Source organism: Microcebus murinus, unplaced genomic scaffold (genome assembly GCF_040939455.1).
Source record: "Microcebus murinus isolate Inina unplaced genomic scaffold, M.murinus_Inina_mat1.0 scaf041_hap2_Mmur4.0, whole genome shotgun sequence".
Taxonomy (NCBI): domain Eukaryota; kingdom Metazoa; phylum Chordata; class Mammalia; order Primates; family Cheirogaleidae; genus Microcebus; species Microcebus murinus.
In genome coordinates, this window is record NW_027438987.1 from 91,212 (window position 1) to 107,531 (window position 16,320).

The 16,320-nt window shown below is 47.0% G+C and overlaps 1 protein-coding gene, 1 non-coding gene and 1 pseudogene across 4 annotated transcripts; 2 read left to right on the forward strand and 1 right to left on the reverse strand.

Annotated features, from left to right (window-relative positions):
• Positions 1-212: 212 nt before the first annotated feature.
• Positions 213-2,053, reverse strand: LOC105862247 (E3 ubiquitin-protein ligase RNFT1-like; annotated as a pseudogene).
• Positions 2,054-3,376: 1,323 nt separating this feature from the next.
• On the forward strand, positions 3,377-11,671 carry MAGED2 (MAGE family member D2). 3 transcript variants are annotated; one of them, XM_075999912.1, is made up of 13 exons: positions 3,377-3,482; positions 4,996-5,069; positions 5,407-5,898; positions 6,502-6,810; positions 6,928-6,991; positions 7,243-7,322; positions 7,828-7,922; positions 8,643-8,722; positions 8,816-8,858; positions 9,188-9,250; positions 10,395-10,509; positions 10,914-11,344; positions 11,534-11,671. In XM_075999912.1, the coding sequence occupies exons 2-12, from the start codon at positions 5,025-5,027 to the stop codon at positions 11,334-11,336; spliced, it is 1,809 nt and encodes a 602-aa protein (XP_075856027.1). In that variant the 5' UTR covers positions 3,377-3,482; positions 4,996-5,024; the 3' UTR covers positions 11,337-11,344; positions 11,534-11,671. The 3 variants fall into 3 exon arrangements, with proteins under 3 accessions (XP_075856027.1, XP_075856028.1, XP_075856029.1); XM_075999913.1 differs by lacking the exon at positions 3,377-3,482 and adding an exon at positions 4,022-4,112; XM_075999914.1 differs by lacking the exon at positions 3,377-3,482 and adding an exon at positions 4,695-4,741.
• LOC142868750 (small nucleolar RNA SNORA11) lies at positions 10,107-10,235 on the forward strand. The gene has a single exon (XR_012917676.1). It is a non-coding gene; the product is annotated as a small nucleolar RNA SNORA11 (small nucleolar RNA).
• Positions 11,672-16,320: the final 4,649 nt, after the last annotated feature.

Genomic DNA, 16,320 nt, shown 5'->3' on the forward strand with positions numbered 1-16,320 from the left:
TTTTTTTAATTCATGTGAGTTATTTTAATAGTTGCTTCAAGATACCACATGGCAGTGTACAAAAAGCAAGAACATGAACAATAAAGCTGAAGCAGGAAGCATGTGTGAATGAGGTCCACAAACAAAATGAATTTAAATCATTTATTCTCAATGATCACTAATACTACAGAGAATAATATAATATTAAAATATATCATCCTCAGTAAATCTTAGAAAATCTGATTGTTACAGGTAAAATATAACATTTAGAATTTTCATTTAAAAATACAAATTATGAAAATTTCAAGAATTTTTAGAATGGGAATTATAAAAATGCTAAATAAAATTCTACTTTCAGATACTATGTATCTTAAAATATTATGAAAAATATTCTTTATTCTGAAAACAATGTAAGGAAAGAATACCTGAGTTCTCTAAAACCATGAGTTCTAGTTTCAAATTGCTGTTTTTGGTAGCATCAACAAGAAAACACAATTTAACACTGCAATTACCTGTCAAATAATTAGGATAGAATAAATGTTGCATATACATTAGGTTCAACATTACATACATTTGAAAACAGAGTTTTCTCATTTTATCTTTTGATGAAATGGACTACACACTGAAGTCTTAACTATATGCCAAAACCGTTTGGTAACATTTTTCTTCAAGCCCTGAAAATTCACACTAATGCCTTTATCAGTAGTCACTGTAACCAACTGAAATTAGTGTTTTGTGGCCTTAATAGTTTATACATTTAATATATTTGAAGGTGTGATGAAGTGGCTCCATCTTTCCATTTGTTTATATGGTCTGAAATTACAGTTCTGCAGAGTGGACATGTTTTCACTCTGTTAAACCATAAGGTAATGCACTCGTCACAAAATATATGCTGACAGATCAGAAGAATTGGCTTCTGAAATTCAGCTTGACATATCGAACAAATATCATCCACATCTGAACACTGTCTCTTGCTGGCAGCTACTCCATAACTTGGTCGTGTAAAAAATACTTGTAAAACCTGTCTGAAAGTTCTCAGATGTCAAAAAAAGTCCAAAAGTTTTAGTATGAGGTAGAGTAAAGCCAGCAATATCCCAAGACTCCATCTAGTTACATTACCAAACTCCCCATAGCTTATGAGGTAACGAAACCAAACTGGTATAGGAACAAAAGTTCGGTAATATTGACATAATTCTTCTAAAAGCATATACCAGTAACCCTTGGATTTAAAAGGCATGATGAAGGAAGGCACCAATAAAATAAGGCATTTTAAGCCCATGAAGAGGAATTTCAGAATGAAGTCTGTAATTCCAACAATCCAAAGTACTTCCCAGAAGTTCAAATAGTCCAAAGTAGGACTTAAAAAAATTAAGCTGTAATAAAGTGACTGAGAACGAAAGGAATAATATAAAGGAACAGAAGATGCTGATAAGAATACCAGTAACCGAGCACACTGAATCTTTGAGGACCTTTCTCTTAGAAAAACCTGATTTACAAATGCTTTTGTTTGCATACATAAAAGTTGTTAGCAGCCCAATTCCAAGAGAAATTCCTGTTATATGCTGCATAACAAGTTTGACACCCAGAATCAAAATATATGGAAGACTTTTTTGCAACCACTTGAAGAGATAGCGGAATTCTGAGAAGGAGCTACTACCATGTTCTCCAGACTCCGTGGCAGTATCATCAGGCTGCCTTCCTTCACTATAGGAGGAAGGACACTATAGGAGTCCTTCCTTCACTGACTCCGTAAGTGACTATGTACACATCCATGGGTACAGCTATGGACACCTGACCTTATATTTCTGGAGCTTGGATTTTCAGCACATTCTTTAGGTGTAGAGTTTATCTGGATATGAACATCTCCAGAATGAAGACAAGAACCTTCTCCTGTCAATCTTGTATGGACACACTGGGAGGCCGAGGCATCCTCACTGCTTCTGGGTACTGGGGGACTGTGTAGCTGGCTACGATTGCCTTGCATGGCTTTTAAATGTTTTTTCTCTGATCCAGATTTCTTTGCTTCAGGGCTCTGTCTCCTCTCATGACCAGGAGCGGACCTAGGCCTCGGCGGCGACAGCAGAAACAGCAGCACACGCCGCCTGGAGCCCTTCAGTCAGACCATCTCCCGCAACCCCACAACCAGCAACTCCCACTGTGCTGATTTTATTACAGTTTCTATTAACTTTTTAGTTGATACTCTTGGATTTTCCAGGTCTGCATTCATATACTCTGTAATTGATGATGAGTTTGTCTACTTTCCATTATTTTTACGTTTTATTTTGTTCTCTTGAATAGACACAATTCCTTATGTGAGTTTATTATGTGATCAACATGCCATTTCACACCAGTGAGGGAAAAGATGGATTAGTTTGCACATGGTGTAGGAGTAAGAGACTATAATTTTGCAGAATAATCAAGCTGAATTCTCATAGAAAACAAATTTTGGAATGATCATTTAAATGTAAATAATAAAGCCATAAAAGTGCTTGGGAAAAAATGGAGATTGTTATAATGTAGTAGTGTGGAAAACAATTCTAAACAAGAAGCAGAATTTAGTAGTAGTAAAGAAAAAAAACTGATATATTTGAGTACATAATAATTAAACCCTTTTGCATGGCAAAAAGTATCCTAACATGAAAAAATATTTGTAATATGTGACACATAAATATGTGAGACACATTGCTGGGGAATGTTATTCCATGTACTTTTTGGGAGTAAGCTGACAAATTTTGTATCAAATGGAAGACTTTTCTGTAGCATCTGAGTTAAGAAAAAATACTATAAATAAAAAAATGCCTAATACAGATACCAGGATGTTCTTTGCAGCATTGCTTGTAATAGTAAAAAAAAAAAAAAAAGGAAATAATCTAAACATCTACCCTATACTGGACTGGTTAAATATATCATGGCATATCTATACAAGATAAGATCATGCAGCTATTAAGAAAACTGTGCACTAACAGAAAGATGTTTAAAAGATAACTCAAAAAAAAAAACAGGTCACAAAACAGTAGGTATAGGTACCATCTGTGGAGAGAAAACCCAAATAATTAGTACGTGAATAGAAAAAATCTGGAGGAATGTACATCAGAATGTTAATAGCGGTTAGTTCTGTAGGATAAGAGGGCCTTTCATTGGTATATTACATATTTCTGCATTATTTGAATTTTCACAACAACACCTTACCTTTGTAATAAGAAAAAATGAAGATATAAAAATAAATACATTCAATGAATGAATCGCTTTCAGGGGGTGGTTTGGGTTTGGGGTGGAAAGGCTTCAGACCAAGCCTGGTACAGTGGCATAAACATGGGCTTTGGCGTCAGACAGCCCTGAGCAGGGCCCCATTGCCCCACCCCCCGAGGAAGGCGAGGGGGGGTGGCAGGGGGCTGCGGAAAGGGGCTGGGCTGGGATAGGCTGTCTGCAGCTCCAGTCCAGGAGGCTGAGACTTCGAGAGGGACTGAGAGAGCAGGCACATCCCGGACTTGCTCGAGGACAAGGTGAGGGTGTTGAGATTGGGGATTCCTGGAGGCCAGACAGTAGTTCCAGCCCCCTGGAACCCTCAGCCAGGCAGGTGGGCAATTCTTACCCCACCACTGCAGCTGGAGCAGAAGTGACCTGGAGTGGGGCGTAGCAATGAGAACGACTGAGAAAGTAGTAGGCTGTACGGACTGGGGAGCAGAAACTAGCAGAGGAGGAGGGGAGAAAAAACGGGGAACCAGGCAGGTTAGGTGGGGGACGGGGAATACGAAGGGGGAAGGGAATACTGAGGGGGAGTGGAGATCCAGAGGAGAGACTAGGGAATGCAGAGAGGGGATATGGAATACAAGAGGGCAGGGCGTGCATAGGTAACATGGAGGGGGATGTAAAGAATGGGAATAGGGAATTCTGTGGGGTAAATAGGAAATGCGAAGGGGGAGGGAGTAGGGAGCGAGGCAGAGGGAATACGGAGGAGGGGTATAAGGAATGAGGAGCCAGGAGTGGGGGAGGGGCAGACAGGCTGGGACCGAGGCCCCCTAGGGAGGCGGAAAGGGGCGGGACCACTTCCGGCCTAGAGAGAGGAGGGCAGTTTCTGAGTTTCGGAGGGGCTTGGAAAGAGTGGACGCATTTAAAAATTGTGGCAGGAGGAGGTGAGAGCGGGCCCAGTTTTGGATGAGAAGCCCGCTAGGGGTCGGCCCCACTCTCTCCTATCTGGAGGAAACCTGCCATAAGGACCGGATTGTACCGGATCCATCTGGCTGAGAAGGGAGGGGACTGGACCCGGTTTGGCTGGGCCCAAGATGGAATCACTAGCTCAATATTGATTTGAGGAGGGGTGTTAATAGGGAAGGGGCGGAACCAAGATGCGCTTTACCCCTGTTTGGAGGGGGGCGTGTTAGGAAAAAGGGCGGGACCGGGAGATACTGTGGACTTGGTGGGGTGGGTGTAAGTAGGGGAGGAGCTGGGACCACCAGACACTGCGACAATTTGGGAAGGAGGCTTGTTGGGAAGGGGGCGGGACCAAATAGCACTGCGGACCTGGAGAGGGGCCTGTGTTGTGGCAGGGTGCTGGACTGAGACCAGGATCATTGCGCAAGCGCAATATGTATCGCTAGAATGGGGCGTGTTGAGAAGGGCCGGCACGGAGACGGGCTAGCTACTGAATGCGCATGTGCAGGGTGGACATCAAAGAAAGGGCTTGTGCTGGGAAAGCGGGCGTGGCCGAGATGCCCGCCCCCCCCAGCGGGCGCGCATGCGCTCTATTGACCTCCGGCTGGAGGTGGGTTGCACTGGGAAAAGGGGCGGGGTCCTCAGAGCTGCCGCGCTGGCACATCTTCCTGGAGAAGGGGAGGGTGGGGCTGCAGAGAATTGAGACCTAGACGCTTTGGATTTCTGTATCTGAGAACAGTCGTTGGGGGTGGGGGAGGGGTTTGGGATTGGGGCCCTAGGGAAAGTGACGATCAGCCTCTAGGCAGAACAGCGAAGAGGAAGTTCAGTGGACTCTCCGCTTGACCCAGGACTTCTCCTCTTCAGGCACAGCTCTTGCCAGGCCAACTTGAGACATGTCTGACACAAGTGAGAGTGGTGCGGGTGTAACTCGCTTCCAGGTAAGGCCTTCTTCTGTCTTCTTCCCAGCTGCTTTTCCTCTGAAGCCTTTGTTGCTGTCCCAGATCCCTTGGTACTTCTCCTTGCATCCTTGTCCTCCTCCACCCACTTTCCTGCCTGGGTGCCCCCCAGTGAAGGAAGGGAGAGAGGGTGGGCGGGTCCGTCTTCTGCCATCAGTTCTTGCTCAGAGGAAGGGGAGGCCTTGTTGGGTTGAGGTGGTCAGAACACTGCAGGTAGAAGTCAGTACAGGTCAGAGAAGTGTGTCCTTGGAATTTTGGAGCCATTTGCCTACTTGAGGGTGGGGAGAAGGTTCGTGAGCTTCTCTGCTTCCTATTCCAGGCTGAAGCTTCAGAAAGGGACAGTGGGTCCACGATGCAGACCCTATTGACAGTGACCCAGAATTTGGAGGTCTCAGAAACACTGAAGACCTCAAAGGCACCAGAAGTCTCAGAGGATGTGAAAATCTCAAAAGCTGCAGGGGTCTCAAAGGCCACAGAAGTCTCAAAGACTCCAGAGGCTCAAGAGGCAGCTGCCACCCAGGCCTCAGCTACCACTCAGCTGATTGATACCCAGGTTCCTACAGCAGAAAAGAAGAGTCCAATAGCTGACACCAATAAGCCAAATGCTGACCTGCAGGCTGTGACAACGCCTGCCACTGAGACCAAAAAGGTCAGCTGTGTGGCTGATACGAAGGTCAATACAAAGGCCACGGAGACTGAGGCTGCTGCCTCTAAGGCTCTGGCAGATGAACCTGAACCTGAGGGTGCAGCTGCCCAGGCTCAGGTGAATCAGGATACTCGGCCCAAGGTCAAGGCTAAGAAAGCCCAAAAGGTAAGACCTCTGTAGTCAGCACCCTTGCTTTTCTACTACTCTCCTTTCATTTGGTTCATTTGTTTTACAAACATTTAGAAAGATCTGTGTGCTCCTCAAGGATGTGGGGAGCACTGAGAGAAATATGTAATTCCTGTGTTCAGAGAGCTCACAAACTGGTAGGGAGATGAGACAGGAATGCACATAGCTGTAGTCTGAATGTAATGTGGTTAATATTTACATAGTAGCTACTATGTGATAGGCCTTGGGCAGATTTTCTGGTTAAATCTTGAAAGTAATTCTTATGGACCCAATTTTATAGAGAAGGAAGTTGAGTCCTAGAGAGGTGAAATGGCTTGTCCAGGGTGTCTCATGCAGAGCCAATGGTGGACAGAGAAAGAGGAGAAGCCTCAGGCCCCACCCTTGGGTTGCTCCTGGCCTGCTGGGGAGACGAAAATCCTATCTAGAAGTCAGTGGGAAACAAAGCTAGCATAGTCAATGTCTAGTGAATTAGGCTGTTACCGCAGGGGTGGGATTAGGGAGTACTTCATGGAAGAGATAGGGTGAGGAAAAAGGACCACTTGCATCATCTAGTGATGTTGAGCTTGCTCTCTATTGATACAGGTGAAGCATCTGGATGGGGAAGAGGATGGCAGCAGTGATCAGAGTCAGGATTCTGGAACTACAGGTGGCCGAAGGATCTCAAAGGCCTTAATGGCCTCAATGGCCCGCAGAGCTTCAAGGGGTCCCATAGCCCTTTGGGCCCGCAGGGCATCAAGGACTCGGTTGGCTGCTTGGGCAAGGAGGGCCTTACTCTCCCTGAGGTCGCCTAAAGCCCGTAGGGGCAAGGCTCGCCGTAGAGCTGCCAAGCTCCAGTCATCCCAAGAGCCTGAAGCACCACCACCTCGGGATGTGGCCCTTTTGCAAGGGAGGGTAAGAACTCTGTCCTCATTTTGCCTTTTCTACTGCCTTGCCTGCTCTCTTCTCTGCTATCCTTTCAAGTTTTCCACAAACCAATTTTAATCTTTTCATCTTTTCCTATTCTCTTAGGCAAATGATTTGGTGAAGTACCTATTGGCCAAAGACCAGACAAAGATTCCCATCAAGCGCTCAGGTAGAGTCCCTACTAACCCTCTCTCTGTCCCGAACTCTGCCCTCCATTGCCTTCTTGCGAATGTGCTGGGGGCATCGCTTGCTCTTAGGCTCCTATCTCTGTCCTCCTAAAATTCTGCTAGCATCTCTGTTGATAAGCTCAAAGCCTGGTTATGGTACCCATGACATGTTAGGAAAAGGGTCTATAGTTTGGGCGTGGGGGCCACCTGGTGTCTCTTCAGCCCAGGTCCTTGCAACATTCTCCTCTTGCAGACATGCTGAAGGACATCATCAAAGAATACACTGATGTATACCCTGAGATCATTGAACGAGCAGGCTATTCCTTGGAGAAGGTGAAGGGGCAGCCCTGGGGGATGGGTGCAATGGGGAAGACTTGAATCCAACAAAGGTGTACATGTCCCTTCAAGGGGGAACGACAGATATCTGCTAATATAGCCCATCACTGTGCTGATGGGCAGATAGTGGCCTAGGGAGATGCACAGACTAGCCATGGGTTATGCAGCAAGTCAGTAATGAAAGCATAGCTAGGACCCAAGGTACCCAACCTTGTCCTGGCTTCTGTCTGCAGCCAGACACGTCCTGTCATGTATTTCAGGTGCTCACCTGTCCCTTCAATTCCCTATTATCTGTCTCTCTAGATTCCCACTAATCTAGAGATGACATTGATGACAGTAGTACATTAGCTGTGTTTACTGGGTACCAGTACTTACTTACGTGCTTTATGTGCGTTATCTCACTGATATCTCACATGCACGAAACCCCTAGGTACACGGGAAGCTGCGGCATGCCTGGGAAGCTGAATTTTGTGAACTCACAAGCTCTTCTCCCCATCCGCAGGTATTTGGGATTCAATTGAAGGAAATTGATAAGAATGACCACTTGTACATTCTTCTCAGCACCTTAGAGCCCACTGATGCAGGCATACTGGGAACGTAAGCTGGAAAAGGGCTGGGGTGGGAGGGGGGCTTCTGCTTTCGTTCATGGTTCTAGCCCTTCCCTGTCCTCTCTCCCTGTATCCTCTTAGAGGGTCAGGAAAGACAGGGCCCTGACCCTGTCCCAGCCCCCAGCCATAGTTGGAGCCCTGCGCTCGCTCAGTAGTGGTGCCTGTTATGATTGATTGAAGGCTGTAAGAGACTGGGGTGGGGCATTCCTGCTGTCAGGTTTCCTGTCTCTCCAGAAGCTTCCCAGGAAAGCAGGCCTATTGTTGCTTGTCTCTGCCTACTGAGTCCCTGGCCAGGCCTTGGTTGAGTGGTTCTCAAGGAGAGCTCCGTGGTGTTGGTGGGCCAGGATACATTAAGGGCAGGAATATCAGTAGGGCCCAGCCTAGAATTCTTTTGGGGCTGAGGGGTCTGGGAGAGAAAGAAGGGACTCACGTTGACTGGGTGCCTGGTTTGTACCAGGTTGACAGGCATCCTTCCATCTTCTTGGCAGCCTGGGAAGGGGAAGATGTGATTTTCTCATTTTGCGGAATAGGAGACTGAGGCTCATGAGTCTGTGTGCCTTGCCCAGGGTCACATGGAGCCTGAAGCATAGACTCAGCAGAATTCTCTCGTATCTGAGGAATCTGGGAGAGGCTAGCCTAGTGAGCTAGCTGGTGTGTCTTTTGTAGATGGCTGCTGGGCATAATCCTCTCTGTCTTATTATTCCCTTAGGACTAAGGAGTCACCCAAGCTGGGTCTACTCATGGTGCTTCTTAGCATCATCTTCATGAATGGAAATAGATCCAGTGAGGGTGAGTGGCTTGGTGTGCAGCTGAATGGGTGGCTATGGTCTGGATTCCGAGTGTTCATTTTTTGTCCCTCTCTCCTCTTGCCTCCCCTTGCAGCTGTCATCTGGGAAGTGCTACGCAAGTTGGGGCTGCGCCCTGGGTATGATTGGGCTCTCTCAGCACTTGCTGTCCATGTTGTCCTTTGGCAAGAGAGGACAGTCCCAGGATTGCATCAGCCTGGTGGTCTGGTGGAAAGGGCCCAGGGTTCTGACCTGGGTGGATGGGGAAATGGTCTTGAACTCTCTGCTCCCTATTTCACTCTCTCTTGGGCTTCTATGGAGCTTCCCTCTTGTGCTGAAAACCTCTCTTCCACCTGGGAAATGCCTCAGCCCTGATTGTTTTTTTTTTTTTATTGTTTCATATTATGGGGGTACAAATATTGTTAGGGTTACATGATTTGTTTATTTGTTTTTCTTTCTGTGCTCTCAGGATACATCACTCACTCTTTGGGGATGTGAAGAAGCTTGTTACTGATGAGTTTGTGAAGCAGAAGTTAGTATCTTTGTCTGTTGTTGGTGTGTTCCGTGCATTTGGCCTGTTTTCAGAACTGAGTGATAAAGCCATGGTTAGTGCATGTGTGTGTGCATGTGCATCTTTGTGTGTGCACATGTGCATGTGTATAGGTGGTAAGTTATTCCTGGGGCAGTTATTCCAAGAGCAGCACATCTTTCCTGCTCTATTACATCTGCTCTCACATTTGTCTTCAGAATAACTCTACAAGGAGGGATTATCATCACCAGCATTGTGCATATGTGTAAAAACTGAGGCTCAGAGAAGTGAACTCATTTGCTTAGGCTTACGCAGGTAGCAAATGGAAGAGTTGTGTTTAAAATTTGGCTCCAAAGCCATGGTTCTTTTTACTCTGCTAGCCAGTCCTTCATAAACATTAATTTCCATAAAGCAATGCCATAGAATGATAGCCTCAAGCAACCAGATACTGTGCTAAGAACTTGACTTGTAGATCTCATTTCATTTTCATAACTACCCTGCAGAATAGGTGCTGTCATTCCATCCTTATTTTACAGTTGAGGGACCTACGGCTCCAAGAGGGAAAATCTGAGTATGGCCTACAGCTGGTAAAGGGCCCATTTGGGCCTGAAGCCCAGCCCTTTTGACATTTTGACCAGAACCCACCCTATCCTTGGTTCTTGGAAGACACAGGAACAGGCACGTGCATGTGCACACAGAAACGCACACACTGCACACAAAGGCCCAGGAATTCAGGAGTATGCATGGATTATGCTGCTCTTGGCTGACTGTTTCTTCCTTTATAGGTTTTCTAATCATTTTCTATAGTGGACCTTTCTAGGGCTTGGCCAGGCTGCAGCTCATACCCTTTTAGGTGTGGTGGGTGTGCTCAGAGCAGGGGGCCTGAAGAATGGCTCCTCTGTTTACAACACATTCAACAGTAATCTGGGGTCATTGTGATGAGTGGCACAAAACTTGGGGTTTCCCTATGAACAAATGCCCTACACATATCCCCCCTGCTCTTCTACATGGCTTCTGAGCAGGACCAATAGGGCTCAATATTGGAAGAAAAACTGTAGTTTTTAGTGGGTGAGTTTGCCATCTAGAGCCTGTCCAGTCCATAGATGGGTGGTATTAGAAATAAAGGCTTTGAACTTCTCTTTTCAAGGTACCTGGACTATGCCAGAGTCCCCAATAGCAATCCCCCTGAGTATGAGTTCTTCTGGGGCCTGCGCTCATACTATGAGACCAGCAAGATGAAAGTCCTCAAGTTTGCCTGCAAGGTAATTGGAGAGCTGCCTGATCTTGGCATATCAAGGGCATGGGGTGGCCCTGGCTGGGGTAGGCTGTGTGCAGAGCAGCCTGCAGTTCATATCCGAACAATCTGAAGCCTCTGTTAATTGCCAAACACTGTGCCAGGCACTTTATCTGAATAATTTAATCCTTACAATTAATATGTCATTGCCCTATTAAAGATAAGAAAACTGAGGCCCAGAGAGGTTGGTAGGTGAAATTTCCAAGATCATAGAGCTAGTAAGTGTCAGAGCAGGGATGGAAAATTAGGTGCATAATTACTAGTAGTAGTTACTGTATTATTACTGTTATCTACAGCATGTAGCATGGTGCCTAGCAAACAGTAGGTGCTTAATTCTCTGGTTATGATTCTTCTGATGGTTATCTGTTTCAGGTACAAAAGAAGGATCCCAAGGAATGGGCAGCTCAATACCGAGAGGCAATGGAAGCAGATTTGAAGGCTGCAGCTGAAGCTGCAGCTGAAGCCAAGGCAAGGGCCGAGATTAGAGCTCAAATGGGCATTGGGCTCGGCTCAGAGAATGCTGCCGGGCCCTGCAACTGGGACGAAGCTGATATCGGACCCTGGGCCAAAGCCCGGATCCAGGCAGGAGCTGAAGCTAAAGCCAAAGCCCAAGACAGTGGTGGTGCCAGTGCTGGTGCCAGCACCAGTACTAGTGCCAGTGCCAGTGCCAGCAGTGGCTTCAGTGCCAGTGCTAGTCTGACTGCCACTCTCACATTTGGGCTCTTCGCTGGCCTCAATGGAGCTGGTGCCAGCACTGGTGCCGGCTCTGGTGCCCGTGGTTTCTCCTACAAGTGAAATTTCAGGTATCCACCTTGGTTTCGGTGGGGACAGTAGGGGGTCATGGGGCTGGGACGGGGAGCTGGGGAGCCTAGAAAGGCCTAGGCTGGAGAATGATGCAGAAAGAGTGCAAAGACATTGCTTCTGACATTTTACTCTTTCCTGTTTGCTGGGTATCAATCGACTCTTTTATTTTCTTTGACTTATGTTTTCAGATACACACTTGTGTTAATCCCCGCAGCCTTTCTCTTCAAGCCAGGGTGCATCTTCAGAAACCTACCCAACGGAGCACTCTAGGCAGCCACTATCAATCAATTGAAGTTGACACTCTGCATTAAATCTATTTGCCATTTTCTGAGTTTATTGCTTTTTGTGGTGGGCTGTCACATTTTGGTATCACATTAAAAAATGGATAAATTAGGAACGTTTCCACCTCAATCTATGATTAGTTTGAGGCAATTTTGTTGGATTCCCAGGGGCGAGATTATCACACCTTTCTGGGATATATTGGGCCCCACATCTAGCCTGCACAGCAGGTAGGATTTCAGTGGATAGAGTCATGGGCATTGTAGTCACAGAAGGAAAACACTGTGAAGAAGAAGCATGGGATGGGCAAGTCTGAAGCAGAAAGCATAGGTAGAAGAAAGTGGACATTAAGTATAGAATCTCCTTTTGAGAAATTTGGATGAGACTGGAAGGAGAGAAAGGGAGGTAGCTAAAGGGGACTATGAAAACAGGGAACATTTTCTTGGGGAAGGAGAGAAAGACTTGAGCAAGGCAGGAACCAATGGAGAGGGCGAAGTTGAATGTTGATTCCTATAGCCCATTCTGTGAGGAGTTGAGAGGGGATGGGTTGCCAGAAGGCCTGGAAGAAGGGACTGCCTAGACAGGACTCAGATGGGGAGTATGGAAGCATGTAGAACAGTGGCAGGCCCCAACAGAGCATGGAGCTCCTGATTTTTGGGGGAACATGGCAAGGTACTCAGTAATTTGGTGTAGGGAACCAAGAAGACAAGTGGTTTATTCCAAGGTTCGTGTTCTACTGTTTGGGTCTGGAATAAACACAGGACCCAGAGCAGTGAGTGGATGAGTCTGTATCTTCACTACTGTGTGCATAGTGCCTGACATATAGTAGGTACACAGAGTGGTGGAAGAGGTGACCATGAGGCCCAAGCAGGCTTGGGGAGGAAGGATGACATGAGTATATGACAGATTGGTGATCCATGGATAGGAGTCTCAGTGAAGTCCATGATTTGAGGCAGAACATGAAGTGAATAGGAGTACTTGCTATATGTCTGGCAGTGTTCCAGGTATCTGGGAAGGGGTATTGAGAGAACTGGAAGAGTGAACTGGGAGAGTAGTCAGATAGACTGTGGGATGATTGTATTTAAGAAGACAGAGCAGAGAGAATTCCAAAGAGTAGGTGGTTGAAGGGAAGAGAAGATGACGGTTCCTACAGATGAGGGGTCAGTGGCCCAGTGGGCCAGGGTATTGGTTGGGTTATCCATGTAAACAGTGAAATCACCCAGTGGCAGGAGTTGGGCTAGAGGAAAGCACTAGGAGCTGGGTAGCCAAAGTGTTGTCATGTGACTAAAGGTGGTGTCCTCTCAGTGATGTTGCCCACTGAGAAACAGGGCCCTCACACTGCCAGAGATCCACCTCCCTGTTTTAGGGGGTACTTCTCTGGACCTTTTTCTCCATGAAACCTTCACTATCTCTAATCCCCACACTACTAGGATCCTAATCACTGGGACAGTCTTAATGACAATGACATCCTTGTAATGGCCACCTCTCCCCTCCTGTAGACTCTATAAGGGATAAAGGAAGAATATTTATTGCTTGGGGAACAGGATTTTTAAAATAGAAACAAAGCTCCATTCCGAGCAAGACAGCGACAGCTCCATGTCTGTGGCCATGAATTGAGATCTACTGAGGTGGTCTTCAGTGGAAGCAGAGGTTCTTCCACTGTGAACTAGGTCGTGGTCTTCTTTGGGTCTGTGTAGTACCCAGGACAGGTAGACAAGGTCACAAGCAGTTTTGGCCTCCTAGGAAGGACTCAGGGTGGATACTGTGTCCAGGGTCCCCTCAAATGCCCAGGTGATGTCTATGAGAAAATAGGGGGTGGTGAGGAACTTGGGGACTGTGATTCTAATAAAAATTGAGCTCTAAGTGCTTGGTAGAGTTAAGGGTGAATCATAGTAACAAAGAACTCTGCCCTTCCCACTTACCTTCCTTCTGTAGGCCACTGGGCTTGCTGGGCTCCCCTCTCTTCTTCCCCTCCCACAAAGCCTAGAATTTAACAGGACAAAGGGTTGGCTCTTCTTCACTTCTCACTCTCCAAGAGTCAGGGCTAAAGGCAGGTGGCACAGAGAAGAAGAGAGCAAGTTTGGTCTCAGGCAACTAAGGGAGTATTGGGAGCAGAGGGAGAACCAGTTCATGTTTTGGCCTGGAGGCCATTACTGTAATGGCCTTGTTCGTGTTTTGGCCTGGAGGCCATTACTGTAATGAATGAACTGCCACAATTTTCAGTCTTTTCTTCAGTATACTATTAATTAAATTCCAAATAGTTCTAGATTGTATCATGTAGCTTCCCCTTGGCTAGGAGTGGGAAGAGCCCCTAGAGCAGTTTCTCTGTCTATATTTTTATCACTCCCTAAAAAGCCTTTTTAGACATTTTTGTCCCAGTTGTCACCCTATGAAATTTTATTTTCACAGATATACTGTATATAATCTATTTAATAACTATATATTTGTGTTTTATACATAAAAGTATAAATCTTAACACTTCTTACTCAATACAGGGTTAATAATGACTAAATAAAATATTTAAGTTAAATGTGTTAAAAAAAAAAGTTAAATGTGAAAGTAAATCCATGTTGAACGGATGCATAACATCCATCCCTTCTACTATGGCGATTTTGTTCATTTGTTCATTGAAAGCACTGGGGCATTGGAGAAGGGGGTTGGCAGATTTCCACAGGCTGCATCATCATGTTCCTTTCGGTGGGCAGTCACATGAGTCACAAGTATTCCCACACAGCCCATTCTGAGAGATCTGTCCACTTGCTCCTCATATATATGCAGGCAAAGCAATTAGAGCTGTGTCTTTCACATAAGGAATGCTCTCTAGGTATTTTATTGCATTATTGTTATCCTTACAGGTTCTCCAATCTTGTTCCTTCCTAGTCTCTGACCATCTGGCCAGGCTTAATTGGTAAGATCAGTGCCCCTGACCAGGGGCTTTCTGGACAAAGGGATCAAGTAGATGCATGATTGAGTTTTGACTCCTGGCAAGATTTCCCTTCCTTACTTGCCATCAGGGTCACACCTGGGTGGGGCTGGAGCACCACCGCTCAGCTTCCAGCTAGCTCCTGCTTATCATGCAGTGTCATCTGCAAACCATGCCCTGGGGCTTTTTTTCTTCTTCAGGAAGCTGGTTATTGGGAACTCCCCACAGGCCATAGTAGGTGTGAGCTGAGGGGCAAGCCATGCTCGGGAGTAGGTGTGATGGGGGAGAGGGAGCCTCCTGTAACTCACTTGGGACTTCAGGACCTAACTCACTTGGGACTTCAGGACCTGCTCCCATCTGATCTCCTTTAGATGCTGCCTTTAGGTGATGGAGTGTCATTGCTTGCCCAACTTTATGGATTGGTGGATCAGGTGGCCTAAGCCCACGATGGGCAGCTCAGTTTGCGTCCTGTAGGGTCCCATGGTTAGGTGTTCAAACTCTACCAAGACCCAGTAGTTTGACTTTGTTCAATTAATCTTTAGGTGCCAGAGGCTTTTTCTCAAAAGGAGAGTGGTATTCGATGAGGAGAGCATGGCTCTTGATACAAAGCCCTAGAAATTTGTGCTTTGATTCTCCAGTTGGGGCTTGTGTGAGACTCCGCACAGCATCCCAACCCGTCAGATCCTCACTCCACTCATTCAGACATTTATTTGTTAATTCGACCAACCTGTATTAGTGACTACAGTCTTCATGGCCTCGTGCTGGGTGCTGGGGTGTTCTTGATCTCAGGGGACGGCCAGTGCAGTGGGGGAAACAATGGCAGCACTGACGGGAACCACAAGGGCTGTGGGAGTCCAGAGGCACAAGTGACTCGCTCTTCTTCTGTGCACAGGTGTGTTATCAGTCACGATGCTGTGTTAGGAACATCCATCTGCACAAATGCCTAGACACAGGCACGCATGTGTATACAGAGATACAGCCACGTTATGCACACATTTAATTAGAGATATGAGTCAACAGGCCGCATGCTCTGGTGTTAGGAGTCCTTGACTGGGAGGTAAGAGACATAGGTCAAACGCCCCCAACTCCCTCACATGGTCCCCACGTGCCCCCGGACAGGTCCCTGCCCCTCTCTGTCCTCATACCGCCTGTAAGAGGCAGAGAGCACTGGCTCGCCTGGCCTGCTCTCTGTGAGCATCACTTTAGATAGTGGGTGGGGGGCACACAGACTCTCTTACACAGTAGGGGCTGCACAAGTGAGAGCGATGGTGATGGGGGTGACAGTCGATGGGAAGTACTTTGTAAACCGGGCTGGTGCACTGTGCCCATGAGCACGAAGGTTGGGGCAGCTGTGAGTGTGCTAGGAAGGTGCACCCTGTGGAGACCGCAGCCACGTGTCAGACCCTGCTCTGAGCTGTGTCGGCAGGGCGTGGCTCCAACCGAGACACCCCTGCCACAGGTGCTCTGACGCGGTGCTGAGGGGTGGGAGTGGAGGGGTCAGAGGTCAGAGTCTATCTTGAAGGGAGGCTGCCCGTCTGGAGCTAAGAAAGGGAGCACCGAGGACTGGGCCTTCTGGGGCCACGCCTGGGACCACACTTTGCTCCTCTCTGGGCCTCAGCTTCCCCATCCATAAACCAATGACAGCAACCAACGCCCATCCCAGGGAGCTGTTGTGAAGATTAAATGAGGCACACACGTGTGCAAGCACATGGCACCACGACTGGGCAGAGGTGCCCAATAAATGAGAGCAATGTCAATAAATGTCCCTCCTGC

Coding starts and splice junctions, on each gene's coding strand:
- MAGED2 (XM_075999912.1), top strand. CDS start 5,025: ATGTCTGACACAAGTGAGAGTGGTGCGGGTGTAACTCGCTTCCAG. Junction 7,923..8,642: donor GATGCAGGCATACTGGGAAC/GTAAGCTGGAAA, acceptor TTATTCCCTTAG/GACTAAGGAGTCACCCAAGC. Junction 9,251..10,394: donor GATGAGTTTGTGAAGCAGAA/GTTAGTATCTTT, acceptor TCTCTTTTCAAG/GTACCTGGACTATGCCAGAG.